The sequence below is a fragment of the Lonchura striata genome, chromosome 6, assembly GCF_046129695.1.
Source record: "Lonchura striata isolate bLonStr1 chromosome 6, bLonStr1.mat, whole genome shotgun sequence".
Lineage (NCBI taxonomy): Eukaryota > Metazoa > Chordata > Aves > Passeriformes > Estrildidae > Lonchura > Lonchura striata.
The window spans coordinates 60082278-60101232 of NC_134608.1; the positions used below are offsets into that span (position 1 = coordinate 60082278).

General features: G+C 40.5%; 1 protein-coding gene across 2 annotated transcripts in view; it reads right to left on the minus strand.

The window, feature by feature from the left end:
* The window catches only part of QSER1 (glutamine and serine rich 1), a 44760-nt gene extending 25906 nt beyond the window's left edge, over positions 1–18854 (minus strand). Inside the window, exons 1-3 of one of the 2 annotated variants that reach the window (XM_021527604.3) lie at positions 18697–18854; positions 2387–2496; positions 1009–1173 (exon numbers count right to left, since the gene is read on the minus strand). In XM_021527604.3, the coding sequence (XP_021383279.2) occupies positions 1009–1173; positions 2387–2496; positions 18697–18812 (391 nt within the window). In that variant the 5' untranslated portion in view covers positions 18813–18854. Of the gene's footprint in view, positions 1–1008; positions 1174–2386; positions 2497–17962; positions 18347–18696 lie in introns of those variants that run through there. The other variant, XM_021527605.3, reaches the window with a different exon arrangement.
* Between the last annotated feature and the right edge of the window lie 101 nt (positions 18855–18955).

Here is an 18955-nt window from a genome sequence, read left to right on the forward strand (position 1 = left end):
ATTAAATTTGCCAGACTACCATTGTGCATCTTCATCTGTGCTCCCACATGTCTGCTTTTTGTCAATAGTGAGTTAAAATCCACAGTATCTATTCTCAACAATTTGTGCAGCTCTTCCCAGAATGCAGCTGCACATTACCCAAATGTCAAAAAAAGGACTGCTCCACTCTTGCTACCTTGTGCCTCCTCCCCAGATCAGAACAGCAATCATACAGCTGCACAGAGACACAGATCAGCCTGCTGATACAGAGGAAAGCCATCCCACCAAAGGACAAAAGCCACTCAAACATTTTCTGCCAGATCAGTGGATAGATCCAATTCACTGCACAGCTGCATAATCACTCCCTAAGATTAACCAGAACTTGAAGCTACCCACAGATGCAACAGCAACACTTATCTTGGTGCAACTGTCTACAGTGAGCTCAAAATCTGCAGTTTCCTGCTCTGCACAGAAGGCTTGACAGATGGGGGAGGTTTGTGGAAGGCAGTCAGTCTGCCAAAAGAGATGGCACGTTTGTTCAGTTGTAAATTAGATCCCTTATTTCTATGTCACATGCACCTCAGGCCTTCTTTTTGAGAACACCTTGCTCATTACTTCTGTGTACAAAGGGGCCAAAGATACCCATAGATTTTAGCACTAATATCACAGAAGAACTACCATGGGAAGCAGAGTTTGAGAGTGAAAGATTGACTAGGAGGTATAGGTAGTGTGCCTGAAAATGCTTATAGTGTTAGTGAGACTAATTCCAAACAAAGCTGGGGAAATAAATTTAACTCGTCAGACAAATTAATACCCTATCCATCTAAATTCCTTCTAAACAACCAGAACTTCTGCTCATATAAATCTTACACTAACATAATTTAATTGGTTTTGAAATTTTAAATATTGAGATGTAAAAGAGGTAGAAAACATGCAGCCTTTTCAGTTAGTCAGAATATTTTCATTTCAAATCCTCCCAAACATTCAATGTAACAATGACAAAATTTTATTTAAAGAGAAAATGTTCACCTGTCTGCCACGAAGGAGCCCTGAATTGTGGTAAAAGGGTAGATCCTGAGGAGACTGCCTGAGCAGTACGAGACTCAATAGCAGAGAGAAAATTCATAACTGAAGAAGCTTCCTTAGTGTTACCTCCAGCACTGTGCATACTGGTATCAAATATTCCTGAAAGACCTAGATGATAGTGGAGGGAAATGAAACAAAACAGGTAATTCAGATGAACTTCAAAGAAGTAAAGTCAAATAACAAACATATATGTTCATAATTCACAAAAAACCCATCTCATGAAATATTAGCAATGTAAAGGACATTGATTTTTCAGTGTTTAACACAGTGTTATGCAGTGTTACAACTATAAATTGAAACTTCAGTATACATTTAAAACCTATTATTAAATGTATGTCAAATATGATGCTTATAACAGTATTTAGGTACACGAGTAAAATGCTTCCCTTATCTGAATCTGAAGATTCACTGTTCTATTTTCACCTGGGTAAACATTCAGAATTCCTCCTGAAACATGTTAACTTTTCTATATCCAGTTTCTCCCTTTTGGGCAGCTTATGGAAGTTTGGACACATCTCTAGGACTGGCACATGAAAAGGGGTTTTGGTTTTCAATAACACCTTCATGTATTTCCCATCGCTCAGACCTTTCCATAGCAGAGGGCTCAATGGGAAGCACTGGTGAGATCCAGAGTTGTGAGTAACAGAGATTATGTCAAGACTGCAATTCCAACCCTCCATCACCCTGATCAAGGACCTGGCCAGGACTTACAAATTCCAGTCAGCACATGAGCTCAAACACTTTTCTTTGAACCTGGTTTGCAAAGTGAGCATGAAGAGGTCAGGCCCCATCTTCAGGGGGGATCCAGAGAGAGGATTTCCTCAGGATCAAAGACTGACCACAATTCAGCTGTAATGCAGCCTAAGCCACTGCTACATTTTAAATGAATTTTAACTTTTCCCCAGCAGGGTCTCACTACACATGGTAGTACCAGCAGCAGCATGCTCCAGTTCACATCAGTTCTGCTGTTTGCTTTAATCTGGAGGAGCTGGCAGCATTTCTGCTACTGGCTTGGAAGCACACAACATTTGCCCTTATGCATAGACCAAATCCTGAAAAGCTGTATTTGAAAGAAAAAGTGCAGCTTTTTCGAAAAACATATAACCTGCCTTGATATTTTCCTTACTACTTACAACATTTTGATAAAAAGCTAACAGCTTTAACACTCAGTTTTTCTAATACCAGTTGCCACCACTTATATGACAAACTTCCTTTGATTATAAAATTCATTAACTTTAATCTAAATTACGTAACAGTTGGTTTGTTTTTTCTCTCTCCTCTGAAGCTATTTAAGCAGCATTCTCATGACATGGACAGTTACCAGCAGGATGTTGTGTAGGTGAGTATCCAGGAAGTTGATGAGAAGCTGTGTATGTCTGTCTGTGAAGGTCTGTTTCTGAATGTGATGAATGTCCTCCTCCATAGCTTAAACTAAGGAAGAAATTAAACATTATTAACAAAATGTACAGCTATAGGAACAAAGAACAATTATGACATTTTAATCACAAGCCAAAAATTTACAGAAATACAGGAAAACAAAAGCCCAAGATCAGACAGATCTAGTTCTGCTAGAATATCACAAAAAATGTTAAGCAGAAAAAAAAAGTACTACTGAAACCCAAAAAGCCAAAGTGTTTAGAGTGGGGAAAAACCTTACAAAAATCAAAGCTGACCACAGAAAAGTTTATAAAGGACTAGGTCAGAAAGACAGAGTTCAACTGTAAGAAATACTCTGGGCACTTTTTGTAATGTTTTACCGATAGAAAGTCTGCAAAGCAGATAACTATGAATACATGCCCACTTTAACATTTCCATTTTTAATTCCATTAAAACTTACAGGACCTCATTTAATTAAAAGGCTGGAATGACTAGGAAGCTGTAGGAGCAATAGTTTTTAAAAAGATTTTGATCCTTTTGGTACAATTTAATAAAACTGACAGTGAAATCAGTGACAAATCCATCTTCAGATCTCCTAGCATTAAATGCAAGTTAATGATTCACAGCTTTTATTTAACATTTTTAAGTGAGTCACTTAAATTAACATGATGTTTCAATCAGGCTTAATGGAAGCACACATAAAATATACATTGTCTGCGTACATGCAAAACCAATAATGCAGAAAATAAATAAATGCAATCTAAACACCAAGCAACCTTAGGAACTTGCCAAAAGCCCTAATGATTTCCAGTTTAAAAAGCAGAAAACAGAAGGGGAAGCAAAACAAAATCCCAAAACTGTCAAGCTTCCCCAGACTCAGTTTCGCATACCACCTGTCAAATGGAAGAAAATGAAAGCCAGCATGACCAAGTAACCATTCACCTTCTTCTTTTCTTGTTTTTGGACACTAAGTTTAGTATAGGTAGCAGCTATTTAGTCCAGTGCACATGTGAGACTGCTTTAATTTCAAAATTCAAGTGTAAACAAATGCCAAAACAACCCAAACAAGGAAACCCACAGCCCTCCCTGCTGCCTGCCCTTATCTTTCATCCCCAGGGATGAGGGGCAGGCACTCTGCATCAGGAAAAATTAAACTCTCCATGCCAGGAATCATGACATCATGGGAAAATTTCATAGAAGATACCAAATAATATAAAAACTGGCAACATTTCTGGGGTTACTTCATTTCCATTGAGACATGAGAGGAGCCAGATGAGCCTCTTAGAGCATTGGGACCTGCACACACCATGAACCAGCAAGAGCCTGTCTGTGCAGGACTTTCCTGCCTGAGATGTACTATCAGGGGGATGCATTTTCCACTTCAGCAATGCTCCACAGTCAGCATGCCAGGCTACTGCACAAGCATAAAGAATGAACCAAAATCCTTTGAAAAAACAAAAAATCTCAGCTACTGCTCTTCTCAGTTGTGCTCATTGGCTAGCACTTTAACACCTTTCACAGCAGTAAATGCAATTTAGAGGATTGCCAAACCTAAATTCAGAGTCAGCAGATCCCCGTGCTTATGCTGTAGAGGACAGATCTTTGTGCAGTTCAACACTATGCAACAGCAACTGATTTCTATTATATGCTGACTGAAATCTAAATATTTGCATCACTGCTATGGACAACTGGCAGACAATTGCATGACACTGTAGATTATTTTTTTATTTATAGCATTAAACAATTTGTATTATTTCCAGACCAAAAAAAAATTGCAACAGTGTTCTGCACATAAAACATCATGCAAGTAATAAAGCCAACTGAAGTACAAGTATTTTCACAAGAAAAATTTTAAAGTTTAGGTGGTTTGAAGTTTTCGAATAAACTTGCATAGCTGGGGAAAAAAACCCCAAACACAGAACTTGAGAGACATGAAGCTTTCTTCAGGTCTTTTTAATAAATAAAAAGCACTACACGAGAAAAGTTTCTAAAATGAAGTATGGCAGCCCACACACAGTCTGCAAGAATCATCTTCACTCAAAAATGCTGAGCTTATGGAAACTTTCTTGCAACAGCAGTAGGTAGTATTTAGGTTTTCTTGCAAGTTTACTTAAAGCTTGTACCTATATAAAAGTATATAAAAATATGCTGACTTCTCTTTCATATATGTTTTAAAGGCAAACTCTAAAGTCCTACAGCAGCACAGCTCCCTTTTTCCATTCTGTAGTTTCATGTACAGAGAGGCACCCTGGTGGTGTTCCAGGCAATTGGGGCTACACTTAGCAGCAAAAACCCTTCCAGAGACCCCAAACCCAGTACAGTATATCAAGCAATATAACTTCATTCCTCCTCTTAATTGTAAAAGGTCATCACCAAAAAGGGGATGAACTTTAATTAATCACCTGAAAATTAAAAAATTTGTTGTGAGGGTTTTTTGTTTGTTTTTGCTTTTGTTGTTTGTTTTATTTTAAATTTCTATTTATTCCAGTTGTTCGGTGAAGATTGTGATTAATTTCCCCTCTCTTCACTCCTCTACAATAAACAACTTTTTTTGTAAAGGGCAGGTACAGTGCACACAAATACCACAAGACAGCGTAACACACACAAGCCCGCAGACCAAAGGCAGAATCCTCTGGAAGATAAAAGTAACTTGTAAAACAAACTTGGACAAAGACTTTGTAACAAGGAGGGTGCTAGAATTAGCACTGAGATACAAAATAATCCCTAGACTTCAGCACTCAGAAACACTGTGAAATTACTAGAACCTCAGAATTCTAGTAATGCTGGGCATGGTAGAACACTCTAAGTATAGGATGGTGCTTTTTTTTTTATACAAACTCCCAGCTCATAGTTAACGCAACCGCAACCTCAAAAATGAATCTGTCTTTCAATAAAGAACATGGTATTTATCTGAACAGTTAATTGTTTATTGTATAATTACTGCTTGCTGGAATGTAGATTCTTATCTCAAAAAGCCTTACATATATGTCTTCAGTTTACATAAGCTTATCCTAAACAAGCACGGCAATCGGAGAGATTACTGCCTTAAGGTTTCTTTTTATAAAATTTAACTTTCAAACAGATGAATTGACACAGCATGTAATTCTTATATCAAAAATACACCCAGCACGGCAAACACCCTTATGGCTACCAAGATCTGCATGCTCTTGTTTGGAAGTTTGTTACAATTGTGCAAGTTCCTGCTTGTACTGAAATGTCAGATTCACAGTACTCTGTGCTTTGTTATGTATGCACTGCTCCAAAAGCACTTGCCCCTTATCACCGATTATCACAGTGATTTCCCACTTCCACTGTCATAGTGAACTGCACAATGGAGTGGTCACTGCTAGGAAATAATATTAATTGGACACACAAACTTGGAAAATAGTTCCCCCTGAAGTATTTTTCATTGAAAAGATACATTTCTTTTTAGAGTAATATTTAAGAGATACACTGTAAAGAGTTATCATGATTTGTCATTGCTGTAAGAATGCAATCAAAAAATGTGTACGACAATGGAAGTGAAATGACTCAAGTATTAATCTGGTTTTTTCAGGTATATCAGCTGGCTAATAGAAGGTTTTTACCTCTCCAGTAAAATTTCTGGAAGAAAACAGTCATTGCACTTCATTGTTACTAAACCCTCAACCTTGATTTACCAGTCCTTTTCGTTAGCCCACATTAAATCTGTCAGGAAGGGACCCTTCACACATCTGTTTGCATTGCTATTCTCACAATCATTTATTTTCAAAGCATTCTTCGATCCAATAGTTTCATAGAAATTCAGGTCTCCATCTGCAAAAGGTTATCAAGTCCCATTGCACTCACCACCCTCCTCACTTGCCAAGACAATTATCAAGTTTATGCTTCACACAAGTGAAGGATGCATTTTCCACCTTCAAACTCAGAGGGAAGTATCATTTTTACATGGAAGCAAAATTTAGCTGCAATAAACACTGGACATACAAGTAAGTATTTCTCTTTTACTTTCTTCAAATAACCTCGCTCTCTGAGGCATCCATACAGAATAAAAACAGAAACAGAAAATAAGCACTTAACAGAAGTATCTTTGTCCCCTTTCTATGAAATTATACTAATTTTACTAAGTATTAAGTAAATTTTTTCTTCTTTCTACTTTATTTTCTAGGTACATCCCCATTACAGCTTAGCAATTTTTAAGGGTTTTGACTGATTATTTTGCATTTGGTGTTTTCTGGGAGGGGTTGTCTGGGTTATGTTTGGTTTAGTAACAGCAATCATTCAAGTACTAGGGAAATTCACAATGCTTACATGGAAAGCAGATTAGAACTCTTCAGGGTGCAATCCCTTGTTCTTGGGCAATTGTACCTCCTGCCTCTCACATAAAGGAAAATTGCTCCAGAAACTCCCAGATTAAATCCCAGAGCACTACCAAAGCACTCAAATGGTGCAGGCTGTGCTCCAAGTGAACCTTGGATACCTACAAGACAAGTGGGTGCACAGGGACTCCTGGCTCCAGGAGATCCCAGAGGTGCTCCCAGCACCCTGCAAATGGAACTCAGTGCCCCAAAACTGAGGCTGACAAGTCTGAGACCAAAACAACCGAGCCCAAACAACAAAAGCCAACAACCCAGCATGCACACAAGGCATCAGATTTGAGGCAGGCCAGGAAATTTGATCTCATTTGTGTCTGCCCGTTCTGCCTTACTGGAAACAAGAGCTCCTCTGAGAAGATGGCTCAGCACAGCCCCCTTCTAATTAAATCACCACAAAGGAGATTAAAAAGAGAAGTGATAGCCTCATGCTGGCAAGAAAATACCTTTACAATCACACTTTGCATTTTATCTTACCTGAGATATTCGTGAAATAGGGGAAATAGTACTGCCATTTCCCTCTCTATCCCAAAGATCAGACACTTGGCAAAGGAGTCTCCAACCAGCAACTCAGCTGGGCTATAGCAAATTCCACTCAGAGACAGAAAGCAAAGCCATAAAACTGACAAATGCACTTCTAAATATTAAAAATGTCATCCAAAATAAGATACAGGTACTGAAATATAAATGTCATCCAAAATAAGATACAGAAACTGACACTCAGCTTACATCTCTTTTTGTCCACTGAACTTGATTTTAGACATGTAAAATGCAGTTCCAGGTTTTATTACCTGCTGGCAAGTACATAGTTAGGATTGCTTTAATATTAGATACACTGTTTATTACTTTCTTAAATACTTCTTTGTTATTTTGCCTTTACTCAGACATCTCCTGAAGAAAGAATGGAAGAGTTTACTTGAAAACTTCACTGAATTCAACACAGATTAAATGGAGGATAGATGGCCCTTCAGCTGCTCATTGTAACAGCAAGAGTTCCCTGTTTGCTACAGTCAAACTAGAATGTAATTCAGCACCCAGGGGTTACCTGCAGCTCAGAATAAAATTAAAATTTAAAAGCAATGTTACAGGCCCATTACTTCAATCCAGAAAGAGGTTTAATCTTGTATTTTAAAAAAGCCATGACCCTAAGAAGCAGAGGAGGGAGTCACCCAGGAAAAAAGTTGCTACTTAAATGAGCTCAATACCATTAGTAACAGCAAGTCACTCCTGTCCAACACACTTACGGAAGTTTAAAAGCAGAGAAAACCCTTAAAAACAACAGAAAACAGAAACTGAGAATGCTTCAATAATTAATTCCAATGGAAAACAAATGCCTTCTCAGTCCAGAAACTCATTTCACTGCAAAATATTTTTTTTAATGCATACGTATGTAATTTTTCACTTATATTTCCCAGCCACAGACATACTGGAGGGAGGGGGAAGACAGTGCAAGCACAAATTTGGGTTGAAGCCTGAAAATGCTGGCAGATTCAAGAAGCCAGCCTACTCCCTGCACCTAATTCTTTTGATCCTCACATTAGATTATACAAGACAAGACAAACCTTAACATCATATTTGCAGAAAGAGAAAAAAATATTTAACAATCCAGAACAGTTGCAGTGTCCATGTGTCCTGGGGTGACTTCATGGTGCTGAATTGTATCCCCATTTGTTTGTTTAGCCTAGAAATCAGTTTTGTGCCTTTAAACCTAGATCTGAGAGTGAAGGAGTAGAGAAGAAAAATGGGTGGAATTTTTTTGCAGCTGTATTTAAAAACAGAGATCATCTGTACACAGATATGTTTGCCCCACACTATAAGAAACAAAAGAAAAAAATGCTACTTGAAAAATAAAGTTCACCACTGAAAAATCAAAAGAAATAATCTCTTAAACTAATACGTCAAGGTATATAATGCATTCTTTAAAGAACAGTATACATCTTTAGCATTTGCCTAGTATGTTCTTCTATTATAGCAAGAAAAAATAGGTACCAATATTTTAAAGTACTATTAACATTGTTCTTCAAGATAGATGACTTTTGGAAAGATGGAAAACACAGAATCAGACTCCAGTACTGAGGTAAGTCAGTAAAGCACAGAGGAGCAGCATTTTACTGACAAGCTCCACTGTCTGCTGGTTATGGCACATTCTCCCTTTCAATGCAATTACACACTACATATCCAGTGTAGAATATATCCTATCCTAACACACCAAAGGCGATCACCCTCCACTCTTTCATTAAAAATGAAGACATAATGGTAATTTCTCCCTTCAATTCAAAGGCAGAGCCACCAAGAGCATGGCTGAGCCTGCCACAATGTGGGCCAAGGATTGCCTGGAGGTCCTTGTGAGAGGAAACTCTCATTACTTCCTCACTTTCTAGGAGTAGAGATAAGGAGCTTCTAAGAAATAGATTTTAAGGTAGAAAATTACATGCAGGGAGCTGCCTCAATAAGCAAAAGTTCATGCTGTTCCTGTGATTCTTCACCTGAATATATATCACATCTTAAGGGAATAAAGAGATTTTATGACACAAAAGGTCCATCTCCCTTTTATTCCCATGTTAATGTGTCTGAACTCCTTATGCTTGATCCTTTTAAAAATGAAAAACAGGAAAGCCAAAATAGTCTTACTGGGACTTCAATACCCGAGTGCAAGTGCTGGCTTGTCTGATTAAGTAACCTGCGGAGTTCTTAACAACAAAGACAATATAATTCCGTTTTCAAAAAATCAGTTAAAACTCTGCTGCAAAAATACATACATGAAAACTAATATTCAGATAAAAATGAGCCATTTATAAACTACAACTTCAGTTACCACTAATGGACTGGATTAATTACTTTATGTCATTTTTTAATGCATGCAACCTAAATCAGCTTTCCTCATAAGGTTATTTATGGTAGAAATGCAGTACATATAACAAAACTTTTTTTTTTAATCAGAACTGGTAAATTTGGAACCGCTTCTCTTGCTTAACCACAACAGAAACTTTGCACCTTACAAATGTCAGTCTGGAGCTCCTGATGCATGTTTTAAGATTTCAAGGTCTGGAAAGAAGCTTTCAGTGCTCTCTGCTCTGAATATTCAAGACTAACTTTGATGTCCTTATTAAGACAGTATCATTTAAACAGACAGTAACACATTCCTCCCAATTTGCATTATAATACAGTGTCAGAAATAATTTTAAGACATTTGTTTGCCAAGCAGTGTTTTGGGGATTCATACATCTTCCCTGACAGCTTCTACTCTATCACTGCCTGCAGAAACAGGAATACCATTATGGTCTGTGTAGCTTCCACCACTCTAAGATCTGCAATCTTATTTTCTTCCTTTTGAGACACTGGATTATTTTGTCACTACATTTATTTATCTTCTTCTCTTATCTTCTGTCTATGAAAGAACTTTTGCTTTACCCAGCCCAAAGAGAATAGCTGCAATTTTTAAAAATTATAAATACTTCTCTCCTAGAGTTTTACTTACAATTTCAGAAGATTTTTGTAACAGACAGCAATGGAAATCTAACACTTTTTCTCTGGTATGTGATGCTATTCTGTTGTCAAAAGTGTACTTGGGGCATATTCAAAACTCTTCTCTAGATCATTCCAGTATTAATGGCTGAACACACAGCATAATCTTCTATTACAGCTGAGCTACACACAAAAAGATTCCATTACTTTTAATAACAAAATTTTATTTTCAAATATAAAAATCAGCAGAGCATTATCTCAAGATGTGGGTTAGCCACATCAGAGCCTTAATAAAATTACAATTAATTTTACCTATTGAAATGCTTTTCAACCCTCATCTTCCCACAGTTATTACAGCATTGGATTTTGTGGCAAGCTTGAGCCTTACCTTTAGGGTACGGCAGGAATACTTGATATCCCATTTCTTAACAAGCCCTTTATTTTCCATTTATATGAAAAGGATGATGCTGAAGCTGAGGTTTTCATCACAGAAAAAGGTAAAAGAAGTGCAAATACATGTGTGCTGTACACTGACAGAACCATCTTATGCTGTCAGTGGGCTCCTTTCATTAACAAACCCTGAAGCACTTTCCAGTTCCATAGCCCATGGAATACCTTGTGCTTCAGTCTAGGGAAACCCAGGCACAAGGAAAGACCCACTCTGATTTACAGCCCTCACCACCGAGACTCCGGTACTAAAATAAGACAGTTTCTCCAGGTTTTGTGAAGTTAAAATGCACCCCTGTGAAGAGCAGTGGTCTCATGGCCCACAACCATGGCACCTACTCAGTGACCACATCTGAGATCACACATCCTGCCACCCTACAGCCAAAAATTCAGGGCCAATAGATGGGCTCTAAGCCTCCCAGCACGTCCACATGTCCAGCACAGTGTTTTCGACATCCCACAACACACTACAAGGGCTAAGCAGCTTATACGAGCTACTTTAGATTCAAAACAAGAGGTATCCCTATGACTAACACCACTGCCATCCCAATTTAGGAGGTGTGCCCAGGAAAGATCTAACACATTAACAACACAGTTCATCATAAAACACAGCAGCAAAGAGTCCTTTACATTAAAGAAAGCACCACAGGGTGTTATTAACCAAGTTTAAAAGGAAAATTAGCTTAGTTCTTGAATTTAGCTCTTATACCTCTTCACAAATGCTCTTCTCATCCTCAAACAGGCTTAAATTTCCATTTTTAACCTTGCAAAGTGGACCCTGGCCATCATTTCATTTGTCACAAGTCACTGTTCAGCTGAAAACATCAGCTGAAACCAGTTGCTTGTGAATGCTTCAACCAGAATTGCGCATTGTTCAAAACTGTAGAAATACAGTTACAGCTATATGGCATTTATGCTGAGACAGCAAAAACTACACTATATTAAACAAATTCCTTGAATATGTCCCTGATACCAATTTGAGCTTTCATGATGATCATGTCTAAACAAAACCAAGTATTAATCAAGATAGAAACATCATACACACATGAACAAAAAAAAAATGCTTTAATTGGTGAAAAATACATTCTCTTAAAAATAATAACAAAAGGGAGTTTTTTAATGGGAAAAGACAAAAATCCCATCTCTCTCCAGTGGTGCTGACTATCAGCAAACTCCAGCTCACCAGTGCCAGCAGCTGAAGGTGGTTAACACATGGCTGTGTTCAGAGTAGGGAGGAGTTGGCTTTCTACAATCACTCTTTGCACAGCAAATGAACTAATGTTCAGATTCAAGAAAAACTTATTAGAAATCCTGTTCTTGGCAGACTCGGCAGAACATAATGAAATCGGACGAGCATCAGGACTGAAGGATTATTCGCTGTCTAGCACTGGAATTTTTGACACGAAGACGAGAGAAAATAAACAGGATGTGGTGTGAAACACCAAGCTGCCATATTTCTGAGAGGGATTTCCTGGTCAGGAAAAAGGGCAGCGTGGAAGGTGCAGCATAGGCTGGTACATTCAGCATGGCCCAGGGTGTGACCCTTTGTCTGGCACGTTCTGGATGACCAAAAGCTCTCAGAAGAGCTTGCCAGACATCTGGAATGCTAGACGAAGGACTGGAGCCCTCCAACTCTTCTCAACTGAAAAAGGAGGGAAATCTCCAATGAAATCTAGCTGTATGACTGTCCCAAGTATAACTCCTGCAGGAGTATTAAGGAATAAGTGCTCCTTAGTATCCTGCTGTGTAAACTATTACTCTAAGATAAGGATGCCTAAGGGTGCCTTCTTCCTGCTGAGCATAATTAGTTGCACTTTTCCAAGTCCTAAGCAAGCAACACAGGTAGGCATGTAGAAGGAAGATGAAAAACAAGAAAAGCAATATGGGAAAATAAAAGCATGCCTAAACATATGTATGTTATTGCTGAACTGTTTTGGAATAAGCAACTTTTGAGTGTGCAGAAATCCAGGAATAAGAGCTCCTTGCCCCTTTTTGTAGCCCATCATCAGAGAGGTTCTGAGGAGGCCCTAATGAATCTAAGTATCCACTTAGCCCCAAGTCTGTCCAGGGCAATGAAACAAAAGAAGCCATGTAACAATGACAGAATGGCAAGCAGAAGTAAACCCAAAACCTATGAAATCTGCCCAGTGAGACAAGTAAATCTAGTGCTTAATAACCATGCACTCTGTCCTCTCTGAAAGCATTTCTCTTTGCTTAAAAATTCAAAGAATTTTCTTTTCTCTGCCACTTGCATGGTACAGCAAGAAATGCTGTGCTGTAAAGGCTCAACTCTGCATGCTGCTCAAAGTAATTTTTGTCATAGTTAAAGCTGCTAAGGAAAGTCTGAAGTGAGACTATTACAGCCTTTTGACTGTTTTTTGTTTTGGTTTGTCTTTTCTTTGTTTGTTTAATCTATGGAACAGGCACTCACCATGCAAAGTAAACTCTTGACATGCAAATTCGTGAAAGCTTTGACAAAATACAATGAAGGTATCCATGCAAAATACATCCACTCTATAAGAGCCCTAGTATTGTTTAGAATTAATGTAGTTCAGACATAGGTGCTTTTTTCCTGACAGGAATAAAGATTTTTCTAAAAACCTCCTTCCTATGACAGCATTACATCAGAATCAGCAGCAACTCCAAGAAAAAAAATAAAAGGTGGGCAAAAGTACAGAAGAAACAAGGTGGAAAGGTTGCTCTCTCTTGGTGGAAGGTAAACACAGCTATGATTAAAGTTAACAGGATGAAAGGCAAAATAAACACATGGGACTGAAACACTTTTTGCATAGTGTTGCATAGTGAACACTTTTTGCATAGTGAAACCCCCCTTTCTTGCAGAACAATGTATTCTGTACTCTGTGTTGAGGATGTTGGCTCCATGGGAAGGGGCTCAAGTCTGAAGTATCATTGTAGGTGATCTCAAGACAGATCTGGCACCCAGCTAACACTTACCAAGTGCTCCTGGCAGGGAAGCAGGCAGCACAATCTGTGTGGGATGTTCATCTAAGACAGTGACATGGCAGACTGAGCCCATCTAAACCCTGTCCAGAACCACTGGGAAGAATGCCTGCCAAGGCCACACAGCTCACTCCTTACAGCTCTGTGCTCACTCCTTTCATCCTCTCAAGGGATTCACACAGCTCTCACTCCTTGCAGCTCTGCTCCCTGCTCATCCCCAGGTGCCACCTCTGGCTTCCAGCTGACAGCACAGGTTCACCAGCTCAAGCCATTCACTGTTTTGGCCAGGAGAGTTTTCTCATGGATTAACAAATGAGACCAGCTCCCTGTGCAGTTGCACAAACACCAAACCAAGTCGAGGGAAGAGGAAGGGAGCCCCTTTCAGCAACAGTGAGCCTGAGCAGCCTTCTCAGGTAACTGCACCCTCAGACTAATTTTCAGCTCATTCCTTCTGCAGATAGTTCTTTATCACCATTTCTCACTGCAGCAGAATGACACACACTGCTCACTGCTTGAGATCTTTCATGTAAAGCTGGCCTTAAATCTCACACAGGTAAGCAGCATCTAAATCCAAACAAGCCTGGCTGGCTCATTTTGAAACTTCAGCATAGATTTTGCAAGATGACCACACATCTACACCAGGAAAAGCTATAGGACACAGAGCAAGAACACATTCAGCCTCTGTTCAGTCAATCTTTGACCTCCCCACAGCTGTGGTTTCAGTGTGTGCTGAATGCAGGTGGAAAAGAAGAAAAAAGACAACAAAGAAAAAGCCAGCAAGTCCCTGTGAGGTACCTGTGCTATACCATGGACTACCTGTGTTTATTTTGCATGTATAAATGTTTCAGATATAAACTATGACAGAAAATTTGACAAAATTTTAAAAAGTGTATATATATCTATCTTTCGATATGTTTGCAAAAAATTACTTAGTCTTTCTGTGCCTTTTAATACAAAAATTCTAAGCATATTCTCAGATTATGAGCTTTCCTTTCAACATTTGAAATACTACGCCATAGGGAACTTTTTGTAGAATGTGTTTAACAATAAACATTGGTTTCACCTCTCAGAACAATTTCATTTGATGAAAGAAAATGTTCTCTGCTTTTCTAAAATACTCTGCACTTACAGAGTTCCTATAGCTATGCAAAAACCCATTAGAATTTAAAATTGAGCCTTAACTAAAACACAATTATCATACAGCTGTTACAATAAGCATTAGTTTGACAGCTATGCAAAAATGAGTTTAAAAACCCATCATAACCATTTATCATAAAAGTATAAGTTTCTCATTTATGTAACTTTGCAAATGAACAGTCACAGTAACTAACTCTATCTTAGATTAGCTGTTATAGGCCACACTAACAAAATGTAAGTGCTATCTGTTGCAAAGAACCATTTAGAGCTAAACTACATAAAACCCCATATGCTTGGGTAGGACAGAGATGGATACAGACTACCAGGCATAAAGGAACATCAGAGACCATGGCAATCACCATAAAATTTAAATCAACAGCAAAATAATTGTGACTGACTCTTAATCACATGTAGCAGATTTGAGTTTTAGAGCTGTGGTAAAAACAGAACAAGACCAGTGAGATCTTTCCACTAGTAAAAATCCTTTTCTAAAGGAGTACCCCCAAGCCAGAGAAACTCATCCAGAAACCTCAACCATCATCACGTGTTTCCATGTCTCTTTCCAAGCAATTACAACAGTTTCTCACACTATTACACATCACCTGTTTTCTGAATACTCAATAATTCCTGAGCAAGCAGCAAGTAAGCATGACACACCTTATCTGCTATTCAACAGCTTTTGGCAAGAAGAGGGTTTAAGCACTAGGCAGGGTTTTCTGGCAGCCACAGTAAAAGGCCAAAAGTGGTAGTGCACTCCTAGAACCACCAGAAACTCCTTCAAGCTGCTGACAGGCTGTGTAAGGGGTCTGGGGGTCAGGGATATGGAGGACAGAAGCACCCCCTCAGCCCCTGCTATGGCTGCACTGTCCCAATGTGCTCCCCAGCAGGGATGGTCCCTGCTTAGTTAATGCAGTGATCCCAGTGATATCCATCAGCTCCCATCCCCATTCACCATCTCCTATTCCATGGGAACAGTTATGTCACAGCAGGCCCAGTAGAAATGTCCTTGTAACACTTCACCACACATTTCCTTTTAGTTGATAAGAATAGTGCCACTGCACAGACAAAACAGTGCCTGCAAGAAATAAGAAGCAGGATAAAAACCAGATGGCTGAAGTGAAGCGCAGGAAGACAGGAGCAATGCTTCTAGGGAGGAGAAATCATTTTGATGAGCTGAGACTGTGAACATGGCTCTCCACACAAAGGGAACATAACCTGCCACGACACAGCCTGCAACAGCATAACTATGAAATTTGAATGAAATATCATCATCTGTATCACCTAAAGGCTGAATTCTTTTCAAGCAAGTCCTAGGTGAACATGACACATATTTTTTAATTTAACATCAGGCTAATGCAGCTTCAGCTGTTAAGATGACTGCCTGTCAACCACAATCAGTAACACCACTTTGAAAAATGTGATGTGATCTGCAACAAAGTCGAGGGCATGGACAGCATATTCCTTTACAGTACATCTATACCTTCAAAAATCCCGTCCAGGCTGGTGCAAACCTTGACAGTGACAGGAATAACTCTTCCATCCCAAGTTCTCAGCAACTCCATCCATACAAAGACAGGTGAATCAGCAGTAAAGGGAACCACAAGCACCTAAAGCCCAGACTCTACTTATCACTGTGTGCAGCATGGTTCAAACTTTTAAATCTAGCCAAAGTCAGGGTATCTTGAATCTTATTAAAATGTCATGAACGCAAAGAAGCCAGTTCAGGAAAATTTCAAGCACAAAATATGATTCATAGTATTTTCCTTGTTCTTGGTACAGTTTAAAGAAAAAAAGTTTCAATGTTTCAGCCAATACATTTTAAATGCATCATTTTTCACCATGTATAGAACCTGGAGATGAAACTTCAAAGAACATAAAGTTTTCTCCACATTGTTTCCTGAAGCATAGTATAAACATTGCCATATCATACAGGGATACAGTAATACTAATTTGATTGGTATAGCCAGCAGGCAGTGATCTAATGAGCTTCTGCATGGTACTTGTCTTGGGATTTTTCTCCCTGCCATTTTTTCTAAAGAATTCCCAAAACTTACATTTAAGACTGCATTAATACAGCAGCTATTAAAAAAAATGCAAGATGTGTTGTAAAAGCAGGGGATTATTTTAAATATTAAAAAAAAAAATCATCAAGCAGTTGTGTTTCTTGTAAAATCCAAGAGAGATCCACTTCTGCTTCTGCACTACCTGCTCTAAAACGACCTGGGACAAACCTCCCTCATGGAATATCTGGCATGACCCTCAAGAGATGATGAGAACTGGCAAAAGCAACACAGAAAGGACAGGTCACTGACTTCCACTGAAATCGACACAGCAACATGACCAAGAACACTTCAGTGATTAGGAAGAAAAACTGGAAAGAATTATATGGAGACCTTACTTTACCAAGCAGGAAACTTCTCAGAGAAACTGGCTAAAGAGCTTCACAGGGCAAGGGTTTGGCCAAAAAGCTACCTGTCCTTGCAATTCTTTGTGAAGCAGGGAACTGTGTGTACAGCCTCACATCCCAGGCAGGTCCTGTGATCTTCCCACTTCTCACTGCCTTAATTGCATCTCAAATGCAACGTGCACTATTCAGGAAGGGAAATTGACAATAACTTGGAGGAAATCTGAAAGAAATCTGTGAGAATAACTAAAGTAGCAAGCAAGAAAGAAAAAAATCTCTGGCAATAAACTTAATAAGATTATGTTCTTTTTATTAAGAAAAATAAGTAAAGCAAGAAATTAATTAAAATGCATAAGAATTCATTCTCAACACATAATGGTATTTTCAGTGTTGATAAGGCTATAAACAAGACTCAGTGGCCAGAAACTAAAGGTAGCCCTCTTCATAACAGAAATATAATATAAACCAGTCACTTGTATACTTTACTAAGAACTGTGCTGAATTTTGCCTCATCAGAAAATTTTAACTACACCTTTTACAGGCTAAGCTCTATTTTCAATCACAGATTGGGGAAAAAAAAATTTCTATGGCCTGCATTATGAAGAGGTCAGACTCGATGATTGCAACAGTCCTTCTGACTTGATAATCTATTAATCTTATCAGACACGTCTGACCACTTTCAGAACCAAGTGCAAAGTCATCTATTAGCGCACCTATTTTGACGGGGTATTTTTAGCCCGAGATTCTCTTTTACCTCTAAACGTCGTCGAGATGGGAACTGTAGATAAATCAAACAAGAGACATAAAAGGCAAGCGATAACTAAAATCTCATCGCCTAGAGAATACTCGTTTTAGCTGGCAGGGTTACACAATCAAAAAGCAACCCGAAGCCAGTAAGATATCTCGTATTTTCCCCGCACTTCCCGGAACTTTGCAGAACTCTCTCCGTGGGACGGAATCGCTGCAGACAAGTTTTGGCTGAGAGGAGGCTCCGCACGCCCCGGAGCAGCGCTTTAGAGGAAAGAGGTTCGCCAGGCTCAGCGGAGCGCACAACGGCGGAGCAATGGAAGGGCGCGGGGGATGCCGGCGCGGCGCGGCCGCCTCCGCCGGCCCGGTGCCCCGGCGGGCAGCATTGTTCGGCCGGGCAGCGCCGGTGCCCGCGGCCCCGCGTCCCTCCGGCAGCCGGGCAGGGACGCGTGAACTCTTGAACCCGCGCCGCAGCCCGACGCGAGCCCGCGGGGCGGAGAGACCGCCCGCCCCGCCGCGGGCCGCCGGGACGGCGGGGAGCCCGCGCCGCCGCCCCCCGCCCGCCGGGACGCGGCCTCCCCCGCCCCGCCCGGCCCGGCCCGGCCTCCCCGGGGCCGCCGGGCCCCGCTCGCCCCCCGCCCTGCCCTGCCCGCCGCCGGGGCCCCCTCGGCCGCCCTCGGCCAGGCCCCGGTGCGGCCCCCGGCCTTTCCTGCCGCTGCCCCCTCGGCGGACCCTCCTCACCTGGGCTTGAGGCTGCCGGCGCCGCGCTCGTAGGCCCAGGAGGCGGCGGGCGGCGCGGTGCCCGGGGCCAGGGGCTCGGCGAAGCCGGGGGTCGCGGGGTAGTTCCTGTCCATCATCGGGGCCGCGGGGGCTCCGCGGGGGCCCTGCGCTTTTGAGGGCGGCGGGGAACGAGCGGCGCGGGGGGGGAGCGGCGCCTCATCCGGGGCGGGCAGCGCCGCGGCCCCGTGCGGCCCCCTGCGCTCCGCTCCCGCTCAGCGGC